The sequence below is a fragment of the Mus caroli genome, unplaced genomic scaffold (assembly GCF_978045245.1).
Source record: "Mus caroli unplaced genomic scaffold, Mus_caroli_1 scaffold_14, whole genome shotgun sequence".
Lineage (NCBI taxonomy): Eukaryota > Metazoa > Chordata > Mammalia > Rodentia > Muridae > Mus > Mus caroli.
Window position 1 is genome coordinate 84439054 of NW_028227269.1, and position 26016 is coordinate 84465069.

At 41.5% G+C, this 26016-nt stretch overlaps 1 protein-coding gene across 12 annotated transcripts in view; it reads left to right on the top strand.

Annotated features, from left to right (window-relative positions):
• Ttll5 (tubulin tyrosine ligase like 5) overlaps positions 1-26016 on the top strand; it is a 238267-nt gene that overhangs the window by 57057 nt on the left and 155194 nt on the right. For 11 of the 12 annotated variants that reach the window (XR_015045248.1, XM_029484762.2, XM_021178935.3 and 8 more), the window contains 5 exons: positions 6803-6884; positions 8911-8972; positions 10002-10096; positions 23770-23883; positions 24171-24262. Coding sequence is in view for 11 of the 12 variants with exons in the window: in XM_029484762.2 (XP_029340622.1) it covers positions 6803-6884; positions 8911-8972; positions 10002-10096; positions 23770-23883; positions 24171-24262 (445 nt within the window). In the remaining variant the exon portion in view is untranslated. The remainder of the gene's footprint in view (positions 1-6802; positions 6885-8910; positions 8973-10001; positions 10097-23769; positions 23884-24170; positions 24263-26016) is intronic. The other variant, XM_029484766.2, reaches the window with a different exon arrangement.

Here is a 26016-nt window from a genome sequence, read left to right on the forward strand (position 1 = left end):
AAGACAGGGTTTCTCTGTGTAGTTCTGGCTGTCCTGGCACTCACTCTGTAGACCAGGCTGGCCTCGAACTCAGAAATCCGCCTGCCTCTGCCTCCCGAGTGCTGGGATTAAAGGCGTGCGCCACCACGCCCGGCTATGCTATTTTTTTTAAACTTGTACATCCAGAAGGACTTTTGTGAGTGATTAGTCATGATATAGAAGTAGAGACCCTGAGTAGTAGCCTTTATCTCAGGTCCTAGAACTAGTGAGTAAAAAGAACTTGAATGAAAGAGACTCGGCCTGAAGCCAGAGGCCTCAGAGGATGAGTCCTGGCAATTTCCCATCTTGATCATAGGACTTCAATTATACGAGTTTTGAATGCCTCCCCCAATAAAACATGTTTCTAACAGTCAGATTTTACTGACTTCCAGGGTTGTGAAACTGTGGTACAATGTGAACTAATAGGCTTTCATGGCAAGCCTTATTTAAAGGCATATTTAATGCTAAGGAAATTGGCACTGTGAAATTACTGACTACGAGAACAACTTTTTTTTTGACCATTTGAAGAAAAACAGCCAAAACCAACAGAGTGTTAGCTGTCTTTCAAAGATGTCGCTGATGACAGTGGTTTAGTCTTTGTGAGAATGGTTGAAGTGATGGGCTCTGAACCTGATGCTCTCTAGTGTGGGATCATGTGGACTAGACACTGACCTGACTAGCTTAGTCTTGCTTTGATCAGAGACCAGTGCCATGTCTGCTGAGAACCAAGTATGTTCAGGATACCTCTCTTGAGTGAAGTCTGGTTTAGTTTTCTGTTACCTCTGCTCTTGACCATTTTTCAGGGTAAGGCCATGTTCTTTAAAAGGAAGGTGTCCATAAATGATTGTCAGAGGAATGGAAGAAGGTAGCATGCTTTCTCCATTATGCAAACCTCTCCACCAACAGTAAAAGAATGGAAGGCAGGGGCAGTGTTCAAGGTAAGCCCCTCTTCAGTTTATCCCTTGCTCCAGTTTAGACGGGGAGGGGCATTTGCTGTAGAAGGAACATAGGTGCTAAGAGGCTACTGTTTGTATTTAACAACATTGTTGGTACTTACTACCAACCATATATCATAAAAGCCTTGGTTATTGAGAAGGGGAACGAGTCAGCAAGCTTAAGGAAGTTGTCTTGGGTCATGTGGCTAATAAATGGCCAGGCCAAATTTGAGGCCAGCTATCTGGCCCTTTCTCCACTCACATAAAGCTGACTCTGATGAGCCCACCCATTCTGGCATGCTCACACCCTGGACTCTCCTGTGCTGTCCTGGAACTGGATCTCAGGAACAATGACATCATCTCTTCTAGCGGATCAGGCTTGGAAAAGAGCACTGTTTCTGCCGAGTCCACAGCGCCCAGTCTGAGACACTCCTTTCAGAACTAGCGTTACAGGCGTTAGCTAGCTAGATGCCATAGTGATTCTGGGGGTGAGGTCAAAGGTCAGCTCTTAGGGTTCCCCCTCTTACTCAGTTCTCCTATGGGACCTTGCTATGCCCTTTCTAGAATTCTCTTTTGGACCCATTATAAAGACTTTCATTTTGCTTTTAAACTCAAATCCTAGGCTGAGGTGAAAACATTTTCATTACAGAAAAGGACCTCAGTGACAGTGGCACTTCCCAGTGCCAGCACGTTCTATTGCCTGGGACTGTGGTTTCAGTGGGGCTCTTATTTCTGAGGAGGCTTAGTGCATTTTCTCCAAAACCCGTGGCGTGCTGTGTACAATGAGCTCTTAGGTCTCAGTGAGACTGTGTTTCTACTCCCCACCACTTTCTTCAATAGGCATCTTTTATCAGATTTTTTCCCTTAACGTATCCTTAATAAACTTTTCTTAACGAGAATTTCTGTTTATTTTTTGGCAGGTGGTTGGTTCTTCTGTTACTGCTATGCTAGCTCTTCTCTTTGCAGTGAACTAAATAAATTTATTTTCTTTCTTAAAAAATGAATTCTTGTTCTTTTTACTGTGCCTGGTAGCTTTGTTATGACTCAGTTGGGAGGCCAGGAGAGGGCAACTCAGTTCTTTATTGGCTTTTACTTATACATAGTTTTCTCTTTCCTCCCCCGCAGTGGTTCTTAATTATTTGTGTGTCTTTCTGTGTGTGTGTGTGTCCATGTGTTTATGTATGTACACATGTGTACAAAAGTGAAGCCCACACATAGTGTCTGGTGTTTTCCTTAGCTACTGTCTACTTTGCCTGTTATGATTATTATTTTTTGAACAAAGTCTTGCACTGAAACTGGAGGTCACTGCTTTCAGCTAGCCAGCAAGCCCTAACTGTCCTTTGATCTATGCTTTTCCAGTACAGAGTTTATAGGTGCATGCTCTCATGCCCATCTTGTTATGTGGGTGCTGGGGGCCTGAGCTCAAGGTCTAGGGAAACATTTTAACTGAACCATCTCCCTTTCCCTTTGTTTCTCCTAAATGATTTTACTTATGGAATAGATTATTTCAGCCTTAGGTTTCTATTACTATGGTAAACACCATGACCAAAAGCAGCTTGGGGAGGAAAAGGGTTTATTTAGCTTACACTTCCACATCCCAGTCCATCACTGAGGGAAGTCGGAATGGGAACTGAAGGCAGAAGCCAGGAAGGAGCATTATTTACTGACCTGCACCCCTGTCCTGCTCAGCCTACTTTCTTACACAACCCAGGAGCACCTACGCAGGGGTGACACTACCTCCACATCAGTCATCAGCCAAGAAAATGCACTATTGGCTTGCCTACAGACCAAGGAAATGCACTGTTGGCTTGCCTACAGACCAAGGAAATGCACTGTTGGCTTGCCTACAGACCAGTCTTTTGTAGGAACGTTTTCTAAGTTGAGGTTCCCTCTTTCAAAATGACTTCAGCTTTTGACATGCTAGCAGGCAAACTACCACACTTGCTCTAAACTGGTAAATGAGATGTGGCCCTTACCCTCCAGAGGAGGAGAGACATAGACAGGAAGGGACAAAAGACAATTCACATAGCAGAATGGCTATAATGCTCTCTGATCATGTAAGTGTTACCACCTGTTTGCCTAGGGGAGCCAGGGAAATACACCCTACAGAAGGAATATGATATGAAGACTACACTGTTAGTATAGGGCCTGAATTTTTTCCCCTCCTAGACAGCAACTCCTAAACAGAAGCTCACCCCTCTCATGCCACCCCCACCCACAACCGCACTCTTTGTCAGCTAGGGCAATGGCTCAGGAGGTAAGAGATACATGGAGTTCTATACTATTAACATGACCAGGTATTCCACTTGTAGGTATTTACTTAGGAGAAGCAAACCTTGATATGCACCCAATTCCCTCTTGCAAAGGCTGATACTGTACTGTAATAACCCAAAGTTAGAAACCGCCTAAATACCCACCAACTCTTAAATGGATAAATTGTGGTATGTCCATATTATATAGAATACCAATTACTTTGGAATTTAAAGGAATGAACTACACTTTTGACACATCTAACATCATAGGTAAGTTTCAAAAGACCATACTATGTGAAAGAAACTACTCTAAAAAGACCATAGACTATACATATTTCATTTATTTGACTTTCTGGAAAAGGAAATCAAGTAAACAGAAATCCCATTGGTGGTTGTTGGAAGATGTGGAAAGTGAGGGTTGACCACAGAGGCTCGTGTGTGTATCTGTGATAAGATCTTTCTATATTGTGATTGAGGTTGGGTTTACACAGCTGGACACTTTTCAAGAGTCACTTTAAAGGGGTGAATTTTATTACACATAAGTAATATACATCTATACATCTTCCTTAAAAGAAATTCCTGACAGATGTGCCTCAGAAACGTGGTAAATATAATACAAGAGGCTAGACGCAAACAAGTATACACTGTATGATCTTCGTTTATCTGAAATTCTAGAATAGGTAGAATGAATTGATGATAGAAGAAGTCAAAGTAATGGCTGTCAAGGACGAGGCAGGAACAAGCTATCTACCAGGAAGAGGCTTGAGGGAACTTCCTGGGTGATGAATGTGTTCTGTGTGTGTCCCTTCATACGAGTGTGGATTACATGGATGTAACCAATTCCAAGATTCAACAGTCTATCTTTAAGACTCATCTATCTCATCATATGTAATTATACCTGTTAAGGGAGTAGAAACGATTGGTTGAATTAAGGAGAAGGCCCTCAGTGTCTGTGTTGAGCTTGTTGTTTCAAGAGTTTGCTCTGATACACAAGCTATCTTCTACTCCACTCCCAACAACTGAGGCCAACCTTACTAAGGTGGGTTGGACTTGGCATGCTGCAGTCACATAGCAACCTGCATTGCTTCCCCAACTCTCACATGACTATAGGTTCAAGCCTGGTCTACGTGTAGTTTGATTGAGGCTCGGTTGGCGCTGACTCTAGACCATATCATACTCCATAGGCACTGTTGTTCCAGCAGCTTTTATCATAGGAGTAAAAGTTAGTTTACTGCTGTGAAAGTGATTTTTCTCACTTTAAGATATGTTTTTCTTTTCTCAGACTTTTAGCCAAATGTGAGTTCTTGGGATTTGCCTCTGCAGTGATGCAGTGAAGTGGTTAAGGATGACTGCTGAAACCCTGTGTGGAGTGTTGAAATAGTGGCTCTCATTGACTGTTGATCCATCTTATATTGGTCTACTTTTGTGGCTGGTTCTTTCTTCATTCATTATTGTCATTGTGTTCTTCATGCTGTTATTAAATATTATTTTATGAGGTGATTGAATCCTATGCTCTTAAAAATGGAAGGGAATGTTTTCTTGTATCAGATACTGTATCTTGCTTCTGTAATTCTACAGGACTTGTAGATTATACATTGTTTTTCTGTTTCCCTCCCTCTCTCTTTCCCTCCCTCCCTCTCTTCATTCTTTCTGTCCTTTTCTTTCCTCTCTCTCTCTCTCTCTCTCTCTCTCTTGTGTCTGTCTTTCTTTCTTTCTTTCTTTCTTTCTTTCTTTCTTTCTTTCTTTCTTTCTTTCTTTCTTTCTTTCTTTCTTTCATCCATCTTTATATGTAGTCCAAACTCAGCCTCAACTCCTGATCTTCCTGTCTCAGCTTCCCAAATGCTGTGATTGCAGATACATGCCAACATAGCTGTTGAGGTTTCCCCTTTAAATGTCTTATTTAAAGCCACATGACAAAAATCTTTCTCCGATTAAGGAGAGGATTAGTGTTGTTGTTGTTACTGAAGACTAGGAAGGCTATTGAAAGGATGCAGCGTCTGAAAAAAGCTGAATGAATTTGTTACCAGAAGGAGCCAGTTGAAGGCACTTCCTTCTTTTTACATCTTAAAGTAAGTTTTCTATAGTTACATGAAAATGTATGAAGCCCCCAAATTTTATTGGTTTTTAATTGGTTTCTATGGTTTTAATTGGCTACTATGTAAGCTGATATATTCATGAAAATACTAGAATATTCAAATTTAGATTAGTGTGGCAGTTATATGCCTATAGTCTCAGCAACTGCAAGCTTATGTTAGGGGATCATGAGTTAGAGGTCGGCCTCAGTTACACAACAAGGCCTGTCTCAAGCAAACAAATAAAAAAGAGTATGCATATCTGTTTGACTTATACAGTGGAAATAGATATAGCCTGTCTGAATATCCATTTATTGACAGTGACTTGAAAAGAATTAGGGAGCCTGAAGGATGTGTTTTAGACTGAAGTGACATCCCTAAGCCATTGTACGGGTCAGACTGACTGCTAGGTCTTTACATCCTGTCCTAGGTTTCTTGGTCTGAATTACAGCTTTAGGTTTCTGTGTTCTAAACTATATGTTTAAAGGTTTTTTTTTTTTTTTTTTTTTTTTTTTTTTTTTTTTAGATTAAAGTGTAAAAAAAGTCTTGAAATAGGGAAATTTATGTTGGAGTAAATTTCTTGAAAACCCCTGCTTGTTTTCTTTGAATGTGAGCCCTGGGGTAGCAGGTTTTCTCTTGTAGAGGAGATGCAAGTGAGGTTTGTTTGAGTGACACTTGACTTAATGTTAGGAGTGAGTGGGAATTTGAGTCTGTGTGTTTAGAGTATGAATACTGAGGGCCGTGGGCCACTGTCACTCCTGTCGTGAGGATCGCAGCAGTCATATTCAAGGCTCCATGCTAGTCCCCCACTCTCTAGTTTTACAGAGTTGCACGATGGATATTAGCTTGCTTCTTGCCCTAGCTGGAGAGGTAGAGGTAGAGAGTCAACAAAGAACCCAGACTCCATGGAGAGTTGATCTTTGACCCTTTCCTTTCCTTGAATAATACTAGTGATACAAGGCAGCTTGTCACAGCCTGCATCACCACTTGCCCATGTCGTCTGCATCCAGCTGAATGTTTTACTTTCTCTTCTCAAAAAGAAACTGAAGTTGCAGGGGAGGGGAAAGAATAAGTATGCTTTACAATTGGATGTCTTCCGAACTGGGTTGCAGAACAAGATTGTAAAGCTAAAGAAATTTGAAGGAAGGATCCTGGAGCTGTGCCTTCTGGGGATGTTTCTGTTTTCATAGTATGGCAGAGGGGATAGAGGAGGCCAGAGCAGAGCAAGCCCTGTGTGGCTGGCATTGGTGACAGGTGTTCTTGCTTGCTTCCCCCCTCACTGTTTACCCTCAAGCACATTGGGGTCTTGTGTGTTAATTCTCTGTGCAGAACTCAGGAATAGCAGTAGCTTGTTGGGTTTTAGTGTTTTCTTCTCATTATCCTTTGGAGGAGACTAGCGTCTCTGGAACTTCAGGTTCGTTGCTTCCTGCTTCTGCTCAGTGAGTTTCTGGGCCTCAGATGGGAGTTGAGTGACTGTGTGATGTTTGCATGGAAAATGATCTTGCATGTTGTGTTATATTTCCAGAACTGTATGGCTTTGATGTGCTCATAGATAATACTCTGAAGCCATGGTTGTTGGAAGTGAATCTCTCTCCTTCTTTGGCCTGGTAAGTCAGTTCTATCAACAAATAATAAGGACAAACCTGAACTCTAAAATATGTTTTGTCCTTTTTTGGAGGGGGTGTATTATTTCTCTTGTGGTAAAAGACTTTTACACAGTAATGAGTAAACTTTAAAAACCAAGATGGTTTATGGTATGCTATCAAAACCCCTACGGGAGGCAGGGACCCCTAACTTCTCAGCCAGTTTGTAATATATATTTGTCATTTATTTGGCTTTTTAAGGATAATTCTTACTTGACATTTCTTCAGAAATGCTCAGATAAGACTGTGTCTTCTTACTTGCATTATTAAACCACTTGAAACACAAAAAATAATGAGTTGCTTCGTTGGAAAGAGCAATAGTTTTGAGGAAATTTTTTGCCAGACATCCCAAACTGTAAACAGAATGAACAAAGCATACTACTCATTAGAGACCATGAATATGAAAATAATACTAAGCACTTGCTTTCCTCACTGTCTCTGTATGTACTAATGCCATCTCAGAATTTCAGTATGCACTAATGCCATCTCAGAATTTCAGTATGTACTAATGCCATCTCAGAATTTCAGTATGCACTAATGCCATCTCAGAATTTCAGTATGTACTAATGCCATCTCAGAATTTCAGTATGCACTAATGCCATCTCAGAATTTCAGTATGTACTAATGCCATCTCAGAATTTCAGTATGTACTAATGACATCTCAGAATTTCAGTATGTACTAATGCCATCTCAGAATTTCAGCTCACTGGTCTGTACGCATCCCTGTAGCTTTGAAGTTAGAACAGCCAGAGCAGACCAAATTAAAAACAACTACAACTTCTCCATCCAAGCCAAGTTCTTCAGTTTTGCAGTGCTAAATAAATTATTCTTGGGGAAGATACAGTCCTATAGAGGTGTAAAACTGGGCTAAGGTACCAAAGAGCAGGCTTTTTGCTCAGTTCTGTGGCCTGATGTCCACCTAAGGTTAATGTCTAAAACTTTTAACAATCTTAGATTTAAAAAATATAAAATCTGTTATTTAGAAGGGAATACATATACTTTTTTAAACACCAAAGAAGGCTGTGCTTACATCTGCAGTGACAGAATTTCTATTAGCTATGTGATTTTCTAAACAGAAAACCCTAGAGGTTTCTGCCAGAGACCACCCAGCTGCTGGGCTTTTAAGGATGAGAGAGACTGGCAGAATGCCAAGTCATCAAATAAAGACATGCTGAGTGCTTGGTGGAGTGGGGATTTGGCTCACCTTAGGTGCGAGGTGTGCCGCTGGGCAGTGCCTTCAGTTGTTAGCACTGCACTTTGTCAAGTCAGCCCTTTACAAATTGCCCAGTGAAATACAGGAGCCAATGTTAAACATCCCAGAGGGACACAGTGGGGCCAGCAGCAAGAGTAGCGTGGTTCGTGGAGAAGCACCTAAGCTCTAGGGCAGGCCTGTCCACACAAAGCCCTCTTGTTTCTGGTGCACACTGTTCCAGCATCCATGGGCCCCTGCTTTCTTGTGTGGTGAGATGTTGGTAACGCTTGCTTGGATCTTGCCCTACTTTATAACCCTGCAAGCCCAAGGAGACTGAGTTAGCACAGAAAATGAAGGCTTCCAAAAGTTCACCAAGGTGCCCAATGTCCTCTTGCATGTGAGTGAGTGAGTGAGTGAGTGAAGGATGAAGTGCTGACACGTCATGTGAGTGAGAGGTGCTCATACACTGACAAGTACACTGACAGTCCGAGCCTCTGAATCCCACAGGGATCTCCAGCTTGAGCAAAACTTGAGTTGCACAAGATCTGGAGAAAAAGACTCCATATCAGGGAATCAGTTTGTTGGTGGTAGGCCTGTCTAACAGAGGATGAGTTGAGCACAAGGCTTGTGTTTCTGTTAATTTTCCACCCAGATGTCTCTCTTTCCTGTGGATTTGATGTCCTGTGTATGTTCCTTCTCTGCCATTTGGAACTTTGATGGACTGGGACCCGAGACGAGGCAGGTCTTCTCTTAACCTACAAAGTGCTCAATTGTTTTTTTCTTTCTTTTTTCTCTTAGTGATGCACCTCTGGATCTAAAGATTAAAGCCAGTATGATCTCAGATATGTTCACTGTTGTAGGTGAGTAGCAGTGTGCTCTGAACTGGACTCTCACAAAAAATTAGCCAGCGCTTCCATTTGCCAGGCTCCGTGCTGTTGCCAACTGGCAGCTCCTAAGCCAGGCTGAATGTTTTGTACCAAAAAATTATATTTTCAGGGAAGTGTTTATATGTTTCTACTCCCCCTGGCTCCATCCTGTCCTGGGGCTGAACCACAACTAAGGCTAAGACCTGGGGCATGGGAATTATGAGCTGAGGCAGAGAATTAAGCAAAGATCTGCAGAGAATATATTTTTCTCTGAGCTGGGAAAATGAAACCCGGTGAAGAGGCCCTGTTAAAAAGGAGACCGGCTGGATTTCTCCTTGACAGTCTCTGTTGGTTTCAACATGATCCCTTCTGTAGCGTTACAGCCAAAGCAGCCCGCGGAAGAGATCCCAGTTTAAGTAGATAAGCCAGAACTTTGAAGTGGAGATGGGCAGTCAGGTGGGTACGATTCGGATTTATTACTGGGTTTTAGAATTTCCCAGACAACGACAGTGAAATACTTTTGATGTGAACTAGTGCTTGTACCAGCAGACATTGTAAAGCCTAGCTACTCTTCATGTTGGTTGAGAATCTAGTTCTTTTAGGAGGGAAGTGAAACCGGTAGAAATTCAGTTTCTTAAGCTGTAGATAATCAATGGTAAACCCACTGCAGAAACTAGCAGTAGGTATCTTCTGTATTTGCAGGAGGTTGTAACAGGACATAGCACACTTACTATTGCATCCTTCTAGTAAAAACGTTTTCCCCTGCATCACCATCTAGAAAACTACTTTTAAAACACATCAAGAAAACACTTTTCTTTATGACCAGCTATGTGTTTCAAAAAGATGATTTGCTCATTTGTTTGAGAGTTGTCAAACTGCCACATCTCTGTCAATCAGAGGCACGTTTAGCTCCTCAGTCAGAGCCACCCTCTGTAGGATGAGTCTAAAGATGCTTGACCCAAACCAGACAGGCTGATTTCTTCAGACAAGGGTGGCTCTTAACACTGCTCATTCCCCATTCAGGATTTGTGTGCCAAGATCCTGCCCAGCGGACATCTAACCGGTCAATTTATCCCAGTTTTGAGTCTTCCAGGCGGAACCCTTTTCAGAAACCTCAGGTAAGCAATTGAGGAGCATGAAGCCCAGAGAAGGCTTCCTGAGGAGTGGCGGCTGACAGAGCGAGAGGGCTGAAGCACTAGGGTTGTGAGGTCACTTAGGGCAGGAAAAGGTGGGGATTTGTTCAGCAGCAGCTGGTAGCGTATGCTTTCAACTGCTTCCCAACAACTTGCGTCTTGTCTTTATTCTGCCTTTTCTCTTTTCACTACCTTTCCTTCTCTTTTTCGGCTCACCATTTCTCCCCTCAGATTGACGTGCTCATGAACAAGGTGAGGGGAGCCTGCTAATTCTTTTTTTTTTTTTGATTTTTAATATTTTTATTACATATTTTCCTCAATTACATTTCCAATGCTATCCCAAAAGTCCCCCATAGCGCCCCCCACTTCCCTACCCACCCATTCCCATTCTTTTGGCCCTGGCATTCCCCTATATTGGGGCATATAAAGTTTGCAAGTCCAATGGGCCTCTCTTTCCATTGATGGCCGACTAGGCCATCTTTCGATACATATGCAGCTAGAGACAAGAGCTCCGGGGTTCTGGTTAGTACATCATGTTGTTCCAACAATAGGGTTGCAGATCCCTTTAGCTCCTTGGGTACTTTCTCTAGCTTCTCCATTGGGAGCCCTGTGATACATCCAATAGCTGACTGTGAACATCCACTCCTGTGTTTGCTAGGCCCCGGCATCGTCTCACAAGAGACAGCTATATTTGGGTCCTTTCAGCAAAATCTTGCTAGTGTATGCAATGGTGTCAGTGTTTAGAAGCTGATTATGGGATGGATCCCTGGATACGGCAGTCTCTAAATGGTCCATCCTTTCATCACAGCTACGAACTTTGTCTCTGTAACTCCTTCCCTGGGTGTTTTGTTCCCAATTCTAAGAAGGTGCACAGTGTCCACACTTTGGTCTTCATTCTTCTTGAGTTTCATGCGTTTAGCAAATTGTATCTTATATCTTGGGTATCCTAAGTTTTGGGCTAATATCCACTTATCAGTGAATACATATTGTGTGAGTTCTTTTGTGATTGTGTTACTTCACTCAAGATGATGCCCTCCAGGTCCATCCATTTGGCTAGGAATTTCATAAATTCATTCTTTTTAATAGCTGAGTAGTACTCCATTGTGTAAATGTACCATAATTTCTGTATCCATTCCTCTGTTGAGGGACATCTGGGTTCTTTCCAGCTTCTGGCTATTATAAATAGGGCTGCTATGAACATAGTGGAGCATGTGTCCTTTTTACCGGTTGGGACATCTTCTGGATATATGCCCAGGAGAGGTATTGTTGGATCCTCCGGTAGTACTATGTCCAATTTTCTGAGGAACCGCCAGACTGATTTCCAGAGTGGTTGTACAAGCTTGCAATCCCACCAACAATGGAGGAGTGTTCCTCTTTCTCCACATCCTCGCCAGCATCTGCTGTCACCTGAATTTTTGATCTTAGCCATTCTGACTGGTGTGAGGTGGAATCTCAGGGTTGTTTTGAGTTGCATTTCCCTGATGATTAAGGATGTTGAACATTTTTTCAGGTGTTTCTCTGCCATTCGGTATTCCTCAGGTGAGAATTCTTTGTTCAGTTCTGAGCCCCATTTTTTAATGGGGTTATATGACTTTCTGGAGTCCACCTTCTTGAGTTCTTTATATATATTGGATATTAGTCCCTTATCTGATTTAGGATAGGTGAAGATCCTTTCCCAATCTGTTGGTGGTTTTTTTTGTCTTATTGATGGTGTCTTTAGCCTTGCAGAAGCTTTGTAGTTTCATGAGGTCCCACTTGTCAATTCTTGATCTTACAGCACAAGCCATTACTGTTCTATTCAGGAATTTTTCCCCTGTGCCCATATCTTCAAGGCTTTTCCCCACTTTCTCCTCTATAAGTTTCAGTGTCTCTGGTTTTATGTGAAGTTCCTTGATCCACTTAGACTTGACCTTAGTACAAGGAGATAGGAATGGATCGATTCGCATTCTTCTACATGTTAACAACCAGTTGTGCCAGCACCATTTGTTGAAAATGCTGTCTTTCTTCCACTGGATGTTTTTAGCTCCCTTGTCGAAGATCAAGTGACCGTAGGTGTGTGGGTTCATTTCTGGGTCTTCAATTCTATTCCATTGGTCTATTTGTCTGTCACTATACCAGTACCATGCAGTTTTTATCACAATTGCTCTGTAGTAGAGCTTTAGGTCCGGCATGGTGATTCCACCAGAGGTTCTTTTATCCTTGAGAAGAGTTTTTGCTATCCTAGGTTTTTTGTTGTTCCAGATGAATTTGCAGATTGCACTTTCTAATTCGTTGAAGAATTGATTTGGAATTTTGATGGGGATTGCATTGAATCTGTAGATTGCTTTTGGCAAGATAGCCATTTTTACAATGTTGATCCTGCCAATCCATGAGCATGGGAGATCTTTCCATCTTCTGAGAACTTCTATAATTTCTTTCTTCAGAGACTTGAAGTTTTTATTATACAGATCTTTCACTTCCTTAGTTAGAGTCACGCCAAGATATTTTATATTATTTGTGACTATTGAGAACGATGTTGTTTCCCTAATTTCTTTCTCAGCCTGTTTATTCTTTGTGTAGAGAAAGGCCATTGATTTGTTTGAGTTACTTTTATATCCAGCTACTTCACCGAAGCTGTTTATCAGGCTTAGGAGTTCTCTGGTGGAATTTTTAGGGTCACTTATATATACTATCATATCATCTGCAAAAAGTGATATTTTGACTTCATCTTTTCCAATTTGTATCCCTTTGATCTCCTTTTGTTGTCGAATTGCTCTGGCTAGGACTTCAAGTACAATGTTGAATAGGTATGGAGAAAGTGGACAGCCTTGTCTAGTCCCTGATTTTAGAGGGATTGCTTCAAGCTTCTCACCATTTACTTTGATGTTGGCTACTGGTTTGCTGTAGATTGCTTTTATCATGTTTAGGTATGGGCCTTGAATTCCTGATCTTTCCAAGACTTTTATCATGAATGGGTGTTGGATCTTGTCTAATGCTTTTTCCGAATCTAACGAGATGACCATGTGGTTTTTGTCTTTGAGTTTGTTTATATACTGGATTACGTTGATGGATTTCCGTATATTGAACCATCCCTGCATCCCTGGGATGAAACCTACTTGGTCAGGATGGATGATTGTTTTGATGTGTTCTTGGATTCGGTTAGCAAGAACTTTATTGAGGATTTTTGCATCAATATTCATAAGGGATATTGGTCTGAAGTTTTCTATCTTTGTTGGGTCTTTTTGTGGTTTAGGTATCAGAGTAATTGTGGCTTCATAGAATGAGTTGGGTAGAGTACCTTCTGTTTCTATTTTGTGGAATAGTTTGTGAAGAACTGGGATTAGATCTTCTTTGAAGGTCTGATAGAACTCTGCACTAAACCCATCTGGTTCTGGGCTTTTTTTGGTTGGGAGACTATTAATGACTGCTTCTATTTCTTTGGGGGATATAGGGCTGTTTAGATCATTAACCTGATCTTGATTCAACTTTGGTACCTGGTATCTGTCTAGGAACTTCTCCATTTCATCCAGGTTCTCCAGTTTTGTTGAGTATAGCCTTTGGTAGAAGGATCTGATGGTGTTTTGGATGTCTTCAGGATCTGTTGTTATGTCTCCTTTTTCATTTCTGATTTTGTTAATTAGGATGCTTTCCCTGTGCCCTCTAGTGAGTCTGGCTAAGGGTTTATCTATCTTGTTGATTTTCTCAAAGAACCAGCTCCTTGATTGGTTGATTCTTTGAATAGTTTTTCTTGTTTCCACTTGGTTGATTTCGCCCCTGAGTTTGATTATTTCCTGCCGTCTACTCCTCTTGGGTGAATTTGCTTCCTTTTGTTCTAGTGCTTTTAGGTATGTTGTCAAGCTGCTAATGTGTGCTCTCTCTAGTTTCCTTTTGGAGGCACTCAGAGCTATGAGTTTTCCTCTTAGAAATGCTTTCATTGCGTCCCATAAGTTTGGGTATGTTGTGGCTTCATTTTCATTGAACTCTAAAAAGTCCTTAATTTCTTTCTTTATTCCTTCCTTGACCAAGGTATCATTGAGAAGAGTGTTGTTCAGTTTCCACGTGAAGGTTGGCTTTCTATTATTTATTTTGTTATTGAAGATCAGCTTTAGTCCATGGTGATCTGATAGGATGCATGGGACAATTTCAATATTTTTGTATCTGTTGAGGCCTGTTTTGTGACCAATTATGTGGTCAATTTTGGAGAAGGTACCATGAGGTGCTGAGAAGAAGGTATATCCTTTTGTTTTAGGATAGAATGTTCTGTACATATCTGCCAGATCCATTTGATTCATAATTTCTCTTAGTTTCTCTGTGTCCCTGTTTAGTTTCTGTTTCCATGATCTGTCCATTGGTGAAAGTGGTGTGTTGAAGTCTCGCACTATTATTGTATGAGGTGCAATGTGTGCTTTGATATTTACTAAAGTTTCTTTAATGAATGTGGCTGCCTTTGTATTTGGAGCATAGATATTCAGGATTGATAGTTCCTCTTGGAGGATTTTACCTTTGATGAGTATGAAGTGTCCCTCCCTGTCTTTTTTAATGACTTTGGGTTGGAAGTCAATCTTATCAGATATTAGAATGGCTACTCCAGCTTGTTTCTTCATACCATTTGCTTGGAAAATTGTTTTCCAGCCTTTCATTCTGAGGTAGTGTCTATCTTTTTCTCTGAGATGAGTTTCCTGTAAGCAGCAAAATGTTGGGTCTTGTTTGTGTAGCCAGTTTGTTAGTCTATGTCTTTTTATCGGGGAGTTGAGTCCATTGATATTAAGAGATATTAAGGAAAAGTAATTGTTGTTTCCTGTTATTTTTGTTGTTAAAGTTGGCATTCTGTTCTTGTGGCTGTCTTCTTTTAGGTTTGTTGAGGGATTACCTTCTTGTAGTTTCTAGGGCGTGGTTCCTGTCCTTGTATTGGTTTTTTTCTCTTATTATCCTTTGAAGGGCTGGATTCGTGGAGAGATAATGTGTGAATTTGGTTTTGTCGTGGAATACTTTGGTTTCTCCATCTATGTTAATTGAGAGTTTGGCTGGGTATAGTAGCCTGGGCTGGAATTTGTGTTCTTTTAGTGTCTGTATAACATCCGTCCAGGATCTTCTGGCTTTCATAGTCTCTGGTGAAAAATCTGGTGTATTTCTGATAGGCTTGCCTTTATATGTTACTTGGCCTTTTTCTTTTACTGCTTTTAGTATTCTATCTTTATTTAGAGCATTTGTTGTTCTGATTATTATGTATCGGGAGGTTTTTCTTTTCTGGTCCAGTCTATTTGGAGTTCTGTAGGCTTCTTGTATGTTCATGGGCATCTCTTTCTTTAGATTTGGGAAGTTTTCTTCTATAATTTTGTTGAAGATGTTAGCTGGTCCTTTGAGTTGAAAATCTTCATTCTCATCCACTCCTATTATCCGTAGGTTTGGTCTTCTCATTGTGTCCTGTATTTCTTGGATGTTTTGAGTTAGGATCTTTTTGCATTTTACATTTTCCTTGATTGTTGTGCCGATGTTCTCTATGGAATCTTCTGCACCTGAGATTCTCTCTTCCATCTCTTGTATTCTGTTGCTGATGCTCGTATCTATGGTTCCAGATTTCTTTCCTAGGGTTTCTATCTCCAGTGTTGCCTCATTTTGGGTTTTCTTTATTGTGTCTACTTCCCTTTTTAGGTCTAGTATGGTTTTGTTCATTTCCATCATCTGTTTGGATGTGTTTTCCTGTTTTTCATTAAGGACTTCTACCTGTTTGATTATGTTATCCTGTTTTTCTTTAAGGATTTGTAACTCTTTAGCAGTGTTCTCCTGCAATTCTTTAAGGGATTTTTGTGCTTCCTCTTTAATGTCTTCTACCTGTTTACCAGTGTTCCTTTGTATTTCTTTAAGTGTGTTATTAAAGTCCTTCTTGAAGTCCTCTACCATCATCAGGAAATATGCTTTTAGATCCGTGTCTAGCTTTTCCGGTGTGTTGGGGTGCCCTGGACTGGGCGAAGTGGGAGTGCTGGGTTCTGATGATGGTGAGTGGTCTTGGTTTCTGTTAGTAAGATTATTACGTTTACCTTTCGCCATCTGGTAATCTCTGGGGTTAGTTGTTGTCATTGTCACTGTTTAAAGATTGGAGCAGAAGCTGTGTTCCACTCACCAGCAGTCTCAAAATCCTGTGGCGGGGGTTGTGGGTAGCTGGCGGTACCCCGGTGCTGGTCCAGCCGGAAGAGGCCTGTGGTCCTACTCAGGCCGGTTTTCTGCTTCCCTAACTAATGCAGTCTCTGGTCCCGCGCGCAATTGGATTGGAGCAGAAGCTGTGTTCCACTCTCCAGAAGTCTTAAGATTCTGTGGCGGGTGTTGTGGGTAGCTGGCGAGTGTCAGCCGACCCTGCGCCCTAGCTACCCCGGTGCTTTTCTGACCGGAAGAGGCTTGTGGCCCTATGTAGGCCGGATTTCTCTCTCCCCAACCAGAGCAGTCTCCGGTCCCGGTCCCGCGTGATTGGACTGGAGCAGAAGCTGTGTTCCACTCACCAGCAGTCTCAAAATCCTGTGGCGGGGGTCGTGGGTAGCTGGCAGGTGTCAGGCGACCCTGCGCTCTAGCTACCCTGGTGCTGATCCGGCCGGATGAGGCCTGTGGCCCTACTCAGGCCGGTTTGAGCCTGCTAATTCTTAAGCATGATGAGGCTTTTTCTAATCTTCAAACTAGTTTTGTACCTATGATCCATTGAAGCGGTGTGTCCTCTGTCCTCTTTGAAGGGATCCTCAGTGGTCATGAGCTCTGATCAAAGCCAAAAATAGGAATCCAAAGAAGCCGCTGAATCAGGACCACCATTGGTCAAATACCTCTGCAGTCTCCGTGCACTTTGGTTTAGGGGCTGGTTACTCCTTCGCTTCACCAGTCTGCCTATATGAGGAATGTTACGAAAGGAGCCCCACTGCCTCCTTCCTCCCCATCCATCGGGTTTGACTTCCTGGCTACTCAGGCTCAGACGCTGTCTCCTAAAGGGCAGCCTGTCTTCAGGGAGCTTTATTGTCATCTCCCCACGACGGCCTTGATTTCATTGCAGTGTTCTGCATTCCTTGACTTGTGGCTTTTAAATTGTCCTGTGTTCCTCTGCATCCCCTTTTCTCCCCCTTTTCCATCACTCTTTCCGCCATTTCATCTCTCCATTCTTCCTTCTCCCAGCCTCTTTTCCTCCATACTTTTCTGTTTGTCCATCTGGACACTCATGTAGAGCACTGCTGTCTCAGATACCTTCATATTTAAATAGGGTTTTCATAGGCAGATGCCTCTCAGAGCTGCAGGCAGGTAATGTGAAGGACGGTAAGGGAGGCACACCACAGTGATGTGACAAGGTGATTGTAGCTGGAAAACAGGAGGTAGGCTTATAGGTATGGTCTAATTTATCACTGCCATGTTCCAGTGTGGGCCAGTGATGCTGAGAGCCTCCTGTTGTCAAGGGAAATCAGAAATTGTGGGGTTTCTAATTTGTTTTTGTTTTTGTTTTGAATATTGGCAACTAGCTCATTCAAACCCAACCCAAACCAATCCAAACCACTGTAAGCCAAACTTAACAGGTCTTTGAGCTAGGGTGTGTCCACAGCTGCCTGTCTGTGAACCCTGCTCTGAGATAATTCCCTGGATGGTGGTGTGCTGTGGAGCAGGGTGTACTGTATTGTTAGAGATATTGTCTCAGGTTAGAATTACAGCCAGGCATCAGAGTCAGACTTGCTTAGAGCATCATCACAGATGAAAGGGATTTTTGTAATTTTAAGAAGAATGGTAGAGAATAACTAACCTGGCTCTAGTGAGAACTTTAGCAGTCAAATTCTCACGTTAACTGTTCTTTGCACACCATCCCTGGGAAGAGCCTCAAACCTGGAGCTGGGAACAGTTCTTAAAGCTTTGATATCATTTCTTGTAGGGTTTTCTTCTAGGGATGACCGCATTCCAGCCTTGAAAGGATGGGTCCCTTTTCTTACCTTGCTGTCAGCTTTTATTGGCAACTCTTCACAAATCATCAGAAATTTATCCAGTGTTGATCTGTTTACTGGTGGGCAGGAGCTTACCATCCGCAAAGGCTATGGAGGAGCTCTGTGTGCTGCATGAAACAGAATTGCTAGGCAGGCTGGCTCACTTCAAGGGCTTCTGTAGCTGATGGTACTGAGAAGTTGAATTCGGAGCACAAAGAGTAGTAATAAAGCAATATTGGAGAAAAATGCTTTCACTTTTCAACCAAGGGCAGGCCTCTGCATGTGGTCTGTGCTTTATAATATCTTAGATGCAGAAGATGGAGAACTATAGGCCTGTGAGGAGAAGGTAGGGCTTTATTCCATTTTTTTGTCTCTTAGAGCTTCCAGTTTCTGCCTAAGTTCAGTCATCAAAAATCACACAGGTAAGTTCTGAGTGTTGGGAGACGTGACTCAGTTTTATTCCCACTTCTCAAATAGAAAGCCTTCAGCTGTGGACCTTGATGGTACATATATTGTGCACCTGCTTTTTGTATAATTTGAAAAACACAAAATAGAATGCATGGAAGGAAATGTACCAATATCTTCCTGATACAGTTCATGAGAACAGAGGCCTTGGTAACTGAGGATTCTCAGTTCCTGAGGGGAATTATGCTGTGGTAAAGGCAGTTGGATTAAAATGATGGACAGAGCTTCTCCATCCTTTTTCACAAAATATTCTGGAAAGAAAATGCTACAGTTCACAAGGAGTTTTGGGCTGGTTCAGGTTTCCTAGGAGACATACTGTTCCCATCAGCTGAGCATTAGCATTCTCCTCACACGGAGTGTTGGGCTTTTTTGCGCTTTTTCACGGGTGATATTTGGTCTGTTTTTGACTGAATTCAGGAACCTGCTGTAATTAGATATGACTTTTAAAATGAAAACAAATGTTTTTCACACAGTCATCCTTTGCTCATTTACTGTCTCTGTAAGCAGTTTTTGAAATTGCCTGCCGTTTTCTTGTGTGTTCCTCAGTTTGCAGCTCTGGCACCATTTTGCTGTGATGGGTTAGAACTGGAATGCATTTATCCTAACAGTTGTCTTCTCTGGTGCAGTTAGTGGAACACTGGAAGCCTGAGTGGTAACTTCCTGAACTCCTGCTTCCAGTAAAGCGATTTATATGGCGAGCAAAGCCCTCAGGGTATCTAGTGTTGTGCTTGATAACTGCTTCATATGGGTTAGTATTTTAGTGTCATGATGGTAGAACCCAAAGCTCTGCAGAATGTGACATTTCATATTTAGTAATTGTCTGTTATTTGCTGTTTATACCAAAACCGCAAACCAACTAGCCAGCCAGCCAACCAAAGAGCCTACATTCTGAATAGCCCTTGAACCAATTCTGGTGATGAGAGCAGGGAGACATCCCATGCATGGCCTTCTGGTTCGGCTCAGTGTCTATATGTGTAATTCCAATCTTAGTTCTCTGGGTCATTTTCAATTCCTTTACGTGTAGCTGCATTGCTTGTATTCCTTGGGATTTTTAAATGTGTGTATGTATTTGTTGTTGGTAGTGCAGATTAGCAAAGTTCCTCTCTAGTTCTGTATTGAAACTTCCTACATAATGGGAAGCCTTCCTGGCTTTACTTAGCCCAGTTTGAATGTTGGATTCTCTGATTTTTCTTCTCTCTTTGCCACTTTTTCTAGAAATGAAGGCCTCAGTGTCTCCCATATTTCATATCAGAACTAAGGAGATGTCAAGAGAGGGAGGAGAGAGTAGACATTTCTGAGCATGTAGATGTTTCTGTGGCTGTCAGATTATGAATTCTCCAATACTATTTTCTCTGTGTGCCTTTTCTTTTTGACTCTGCTACCTCCATGTGTATTATTTCTTCCCTTGAATGTCTGTAGTTGAGGTTTTCACCTTCTGGAAAATGAGCTGTATGGTTGTGGTGGTGCTGTGGAAGCAAGTGAACCTGAAAGTGACAGGGACCTGGATTCAATTTCAGTCCTTGCCAGTACCCAGCAGCTAGACTTCAGGGAGGGGCCAGACGTCTCTGGGACAAATATGGATGTGTGTAGAAGCTAGAGCATGTCTAGGCAGTGTCTTCACATGGTTCATCCTCAGAAGGCTCAGTCTCCTTCACACGTCTGAGTCTTCTTGGCCTGGTGTCACTTTAATATTCATCAGTGCATAGGTGTGCTCTGCACGTGTCATCACAAAGGTTTTACTTATCTGCTTCTCTTTTCAGCCATTAGTGAAGATTCCAAATAATGCTTCATTGATACTTCTTGATTTATTGCCATTTGTATAGTGCTCTAGCTATATTTTTACACTTTGCAGTTTTTGCAGGATATTTTTTTGTTGTATTATGGCAATAATTCCTTGACTGGAAATAAAATTTAGAATAAATATGTTATCACATTTTCTCAAAAGCTCTATAAAATACAAGACATTAAAGCCATCCTATATCTGCTGTAGTCCTAGTCATCATTTTTTAAAAGATTTATAATTTTGTTCTAAAAGTCAAACTTTCAAAGCCTATTTAAAATAAATAGAGCAGTCTCTATACTGTCATGCTTGGTGAGCCAGGTAGTAAGTACTTGTGACTCTCTTCCTTTAATGTTTGTCTTTTCCTCTACTCTGTATCCAGAGCACACAGTTTTGAAGATGCGCACCTCACGTATTTTCTTTTCTAGTCCTCTGCTGCCACTTCAATGCTTCCTGGTTTCTCAGACATAACTGCAAGTGATTCGGCTAACTTGTTGTAGTCTCGGCTTTGTTGTGTTGTTGTTGTTGTAGTCTCGGCTTTGTTGTGTTGTTGTCCGTTTACAGCCAGTTCCCTTGAGAGCAAGATGAGTCCTCTCAGACCTGCTGATTTGTATTCATTCCATATCTCTACAGCACTCATCTGATGCCCTTGTAACCCAAGCCTGCGTAACTTACTGTACCAAAGTGTGCTTGGGATTAACATTATATGGAAACCATCTTTTAGAAGCCATCTTTTGATCCAGTCTGCCAATATTTAATGATATGTGATTTTTTTCTTTCATTTGATAGCATTAATTTATTTTAGTTTTCTGTGTTTACCTTTATTTTCTCAACAGCCAGTCACAGTCCATAGGGGTTAGAGTTTCTAGCTTCTTTTGATTTTACTGTTGAGTTCCAAACTTTGTATATAAAATTGAGCATTCTTGTGATTTACATTTGCTCTTGTCTCAGACTTTCTGTGCCTCAATTATGGTATCATTTAGGGCAATTCACCTTTATTCTGAGTCTCTAATTGGTCAGGTTTTTGCCAGCCTTTGTTAGGCTGAGAGAGAATTTTTGGAATCACTACTTGCTTCTTATTGTTTGAGTCAGCACACATGTCCCTTTGTCCCAGCCGTTGTCAGCACACATGTTCCTTTGTCCCAGCCGTTTTACATTCTTTTTTTTTTTTCTTTTAAGATTTACTGTTTTTGTGTGGTGCATGTTGCATGGCACAATTCTTACCCAGATAGAAATTGACAGTTTAAAATGTATACACTTGATGGCATAAATAACTCATCTCCCGGAGGCGGTGGTGGTGGCCTCTCAGTTCAGTGGAGCCTTGTTTCTAGTAGTCAGTAAAGCTATTGGAATATGTAATTTATTATTTCTACCTCCTCGATATTGTAGCAGAAGGACTGCAGGTTAGAACCCCAGGATGACTCTTTTTTCCTTAAGAATGTTTTTGTTTCTTTGGTAATAGGACGAAATTAGGACCTTTCTCATGCTAGACAAGCACTTTACCACTGACCCCTCCCCAGCCCTACCTTGATTTGATATTGTGGTACTTTACCAGATCAATCTGAGTATCGTTGTTGTTGTTGTTTCTTCTCTTCATCCTCCTCTTCCTCTTCCTTCTCTTCCTCCCCTTCTTTCTCTTTTTTCTTCTCCTCCTCCTCCTCTTCCTCTTACCCTTCTTCTTCCTTTTTCCTCTTCCTCCTTTCTTCTTTTCTTATATTTAGGCTTGCTTTTGGTGTCCTAGTGTGCTGTGGCACTCCAAAACATTGATTTTTTTTTCTTTCCTAATCCTCTTCTCTCTTTATCTGTCTTCTTTTCATGTGTCTGTAGTTCAAGTCATACTTTCCTTTATCTTATCTCAAGCTACCTGGCCTGGATGGCTGCCTGTCATTCCTTACTTTCCAGTGCTCTAGTAACAGCACATAGAAACCAGGGCCAGAGTGGGATGTGGGTAAGAACAGAAGCATGCATGCACACGGGTGGAGGAGGCATGTCTTGAAAGTGATTGTAGAGAAACTTAGTTTTAGGGTTCTAATTAATTTTTAATATGAGTGCCCTTAAGTTAGTGCTAAGAAAGGTGCTATCTCAGCATTTAGGACCTAATGGTATTAAACACCATGTTAAAAAGAAGCAAAGGTAGAAATCATCATTAGGTGTTAGGTAGAAATCGTCATTACTATTGGCCTGTCCTGTGTTCCTCACCATACAGTGATGTGCCCCTGAAAGCTACTCTGGGAGTCAGCACCCTTCAGCACTTAGTCTTCACTTTATGCAGTCACTTGAGTCACATGTCTTACATTGTCTTTCCATGAGATGACTTTAAAGAACCCTTAACTGGAAGGAGTGATGACCCGTACCCATAGTGTTAGTGCTTAGAAAGTGAGGCGGAAGATGTAGTCTCAGGCTAGCCTGAGATACTCTCAAAGAAGTCAAGGACTGGGGCTGTAGCTTAGCAGTAGAGAAGTTACACAGAAAGGCCCTGGGTTCCATCTGCTAGCTCCCCCTAGGATTAACAGTGCCTTAGATAGTATCAACTAGGGCAGCTAGCTACTTGATTTCAGAAGACTCACTGCCAGTGGCTTTATGCGCCTTTCTGATCAGAACTGTGCTTGTACGAGTGAACTGGATAAGCTCATTTGATTGTTTTCTTAGACAGTAAGTAGAGTAGGATCATGAAAAAAGTCCTCAAACCATTCATTTACTATTTCAGTTCTTTACTAAATAATGCCACACTTTAAAGATTTATAAAAGTGATGTATTCCTGTCTGAGTGTACAGATTCTCCCTTTAACATGTTATTCCAGTAAATACTACTGCTCACTTTATTCCTAGAGACGAAGGGAATTAAAATGCTTCCCAAAATTCTGCAGTTTTAAATTGTGAATATATGGGCTATATGCTGGCACAACCACTTACCAGTTTAATAAATATATATTGATTTACTTCTCTAGATGTTGAAGACACCAGAGTCAATGCTAGACAAATAAATGTTGATTTAATAATTGTTCATTATATAGGCAGCTTATCACGGAGTTTTGCCCATTATAAAAATTGAGTTTTTATAACTTCTATGCTAGTTTTGCAGATGAGTGTATAGTTTCCTTGTATTTAAAGGGAAAACTATAGTACTATAATATGTCACTAGGTTACTTTAGCAAAAAATTTAATTCTTACAGTTTTAGTAGCTGGGATATTTAAGACTAAGATTCTAGGTCAGCTGTAGTAGTGCACACCTTTAATTCCAGCCCTGGGGAGACAGAGGTCAGTGAATGCCTGTAAGTTGAAGGCCAGCTGTCGTTAGCAGTTTGTTACTGTTTCTCTTGACTTTTTATTCACTAACTTTTCTGTTTCCTGGGGTTTGGAGTTAAGTGATTAATTGTAGACATTGGGCTGTAGGTTTGAGTCTCTCCAGGTTTGAATGGTGCTGATGCTGAGGGGATGTGTGAGGCGAAGATGCTGGAGCTTGCTCACCTCAACCTTGCTTTGCTCTTCTTCCCCTAGCGCACCCGTCCACTCTCTGCCAGTGATGCAGAAATGAAAAACCTTGTGGCCTCAGCCCGGGAGAAGGTACCGGGGAAGTTAGGCGGTTCTGTGCTTGGTCTGTCAATGGAGGAGGTAAAGATTATTATTATTTCAGGCTTTTGTGGGTTAACACAGGGCTTGGTGCAAATTAGTGAGTGGTTCGCAGTACTCATGAATAGCTTGTGTCTTACCCTGAAAGGAGAAAGGTTTTTAGATAGGAGAAGTTTCTCCTCAGAAACATCCTAAATGTTATTAATTCTTCCACGTATGCCTTTGTTGTTTTCTTCTTGTTTAACCTGCTTTTATCTTTTAGCCACGAGGATTTCAGGTTTCAAAGTAGGTACTCTTTATCTTATTGTGTTCTCTCTTCCTCTGCCTAGATCAAAGTTCTCCGGAGGGTAAAGGAGGAGAATGATCGGAGAGGAGGATTTATTCGCATATTTCCTACATCGGAGACATGGGAAATATATGGGTGAGGTGACTACCTTTTTTTTTTTCCTAAAGTTATATCTCAGGTTTATAGGATTGGCTTGATTGTGACTCAGTTGTCATTGCTTCCAATGTGGTGCCTTTATTTAAAATTACAATTAACCCACAAAGGCCTGAAATGAAGGCGCATGCTTGTAATTTCCAGAGGCAGGAGGTGGAGGCAGGAGGTTTATTCTCTGTACACAGTAAATTCCAGGCCTCCTGGGCTTCTTGAGACTCAGACTTCAGAGAGAGGGTAAAAGAGACAAATCACAGGTATGAATAAATCCAAGAATATGGCCATCAATGGTAATAATCCACCCATGCATTGAGACTCCTTCCCCATTTTTAATCCCCTGCCTCTCTGTTAACCATTCCTGTCCTTAATTTTTCTTTTCTTTCTTTTTTTTTTTTTTTTTTTTGCTTGTTTTTTTAGAGACAGTGTTTGTCTGTGTATGTAGCCCTGGCCATTCAGGAACTTGCTCTGTAAGACCAGGCTAGACTCCAACTCAGAGATCCATGTGACTCTGCTTCCCAAGTCCTGGGATTAAGGCTGTGCTCCTCCATGCCCATCTTGTGCTTATTCTTTTGAATAAATTCTTTTTAATTTTATGTTTTTCATCATCTTGATTTGAAAACGTGTCTGTCTTCATTATATGTACCTATGTAATACATTGTTCATTTCTGATAAGCACTCAGAACTAGGTTCTAGGCAGTAGATACAATGTCTCCATTTTAAGTGTGCACTTTGATGGTGGTCTTGGCAAGTTAAACACCAATTTAACTACTCCATAGCCATTACATAGGACACTTCCATAAGTCTTTTATGACCCATGACAGTCACCCTCTACTGCAGCCCCAGGCTTCAGGCATCACAGAGCCACACTCTGTCACTCTGTTTCCCTGAAGCGTTTGTGTATGTGGGATGTAATCTCCACACTTGGCCGATGTCGCTGCTTGCCTGCTTTCTTTCTCCCCACCCTCCCCCTCCCTCTCTTTATAATTTCAAGACAAGGCTTATCTCTGTAACCTTGGATGTCCTAGATCTCACTCTGTAGACCAGGCTGGCCTTGAACTCATAGAGATCCACCTGCCCCTGCCTTCTGACTGCTGAGATTAAAGACTTGCACCAGCGCACATGGCTGACTTATTTCTTTAGAACAGTGTTTTGGGGTTCATGTGTGCTGTCATATGAAGCAGCAGTCCACTCTTCAGTCCTGTGTACTGCTTGACTGCATGACTCTTATCACAATTTTTATCTGCTCTCCTACTGTGGGCCAGGTGTACCCAGTGTTTGGCTGCTGAGAAGAAAACTTCAAGGGTGTCCTTGTGTGCCTTTAAAATGACATTTGTCCTCGGAAAATACCTAGAGCAGAATTTGCTAGTCATTAATCAGCTGTGATATAATTTTGTATTTGTATCCAAGGTGTTGGAAATCCCTAGTTGGCCTTCTTCCTGTCACTTCCTGTTATTGCACCATTTCCCCGTAGGCAGACTAGCACATCTCTGTTTGAATGATTTTCTGCGAGGGATAACCGTACTGAGCATTTGCAAAAGACGTTTCTGGTTTTATCACTGAGTTATAAAAGACTGATATGTTTGCTACAAGTCCTTTGTTGGATACATACGTGTATACACATGTATTTATGTAGATATACATGCATCTAGATAATATTTCCTCCAAGCTTGTGAATGGTTTGTTGTTCATTTTTATAAGAGTGGATTTTGTAAAACTTAGATATCTTTATTTTTTTCTAA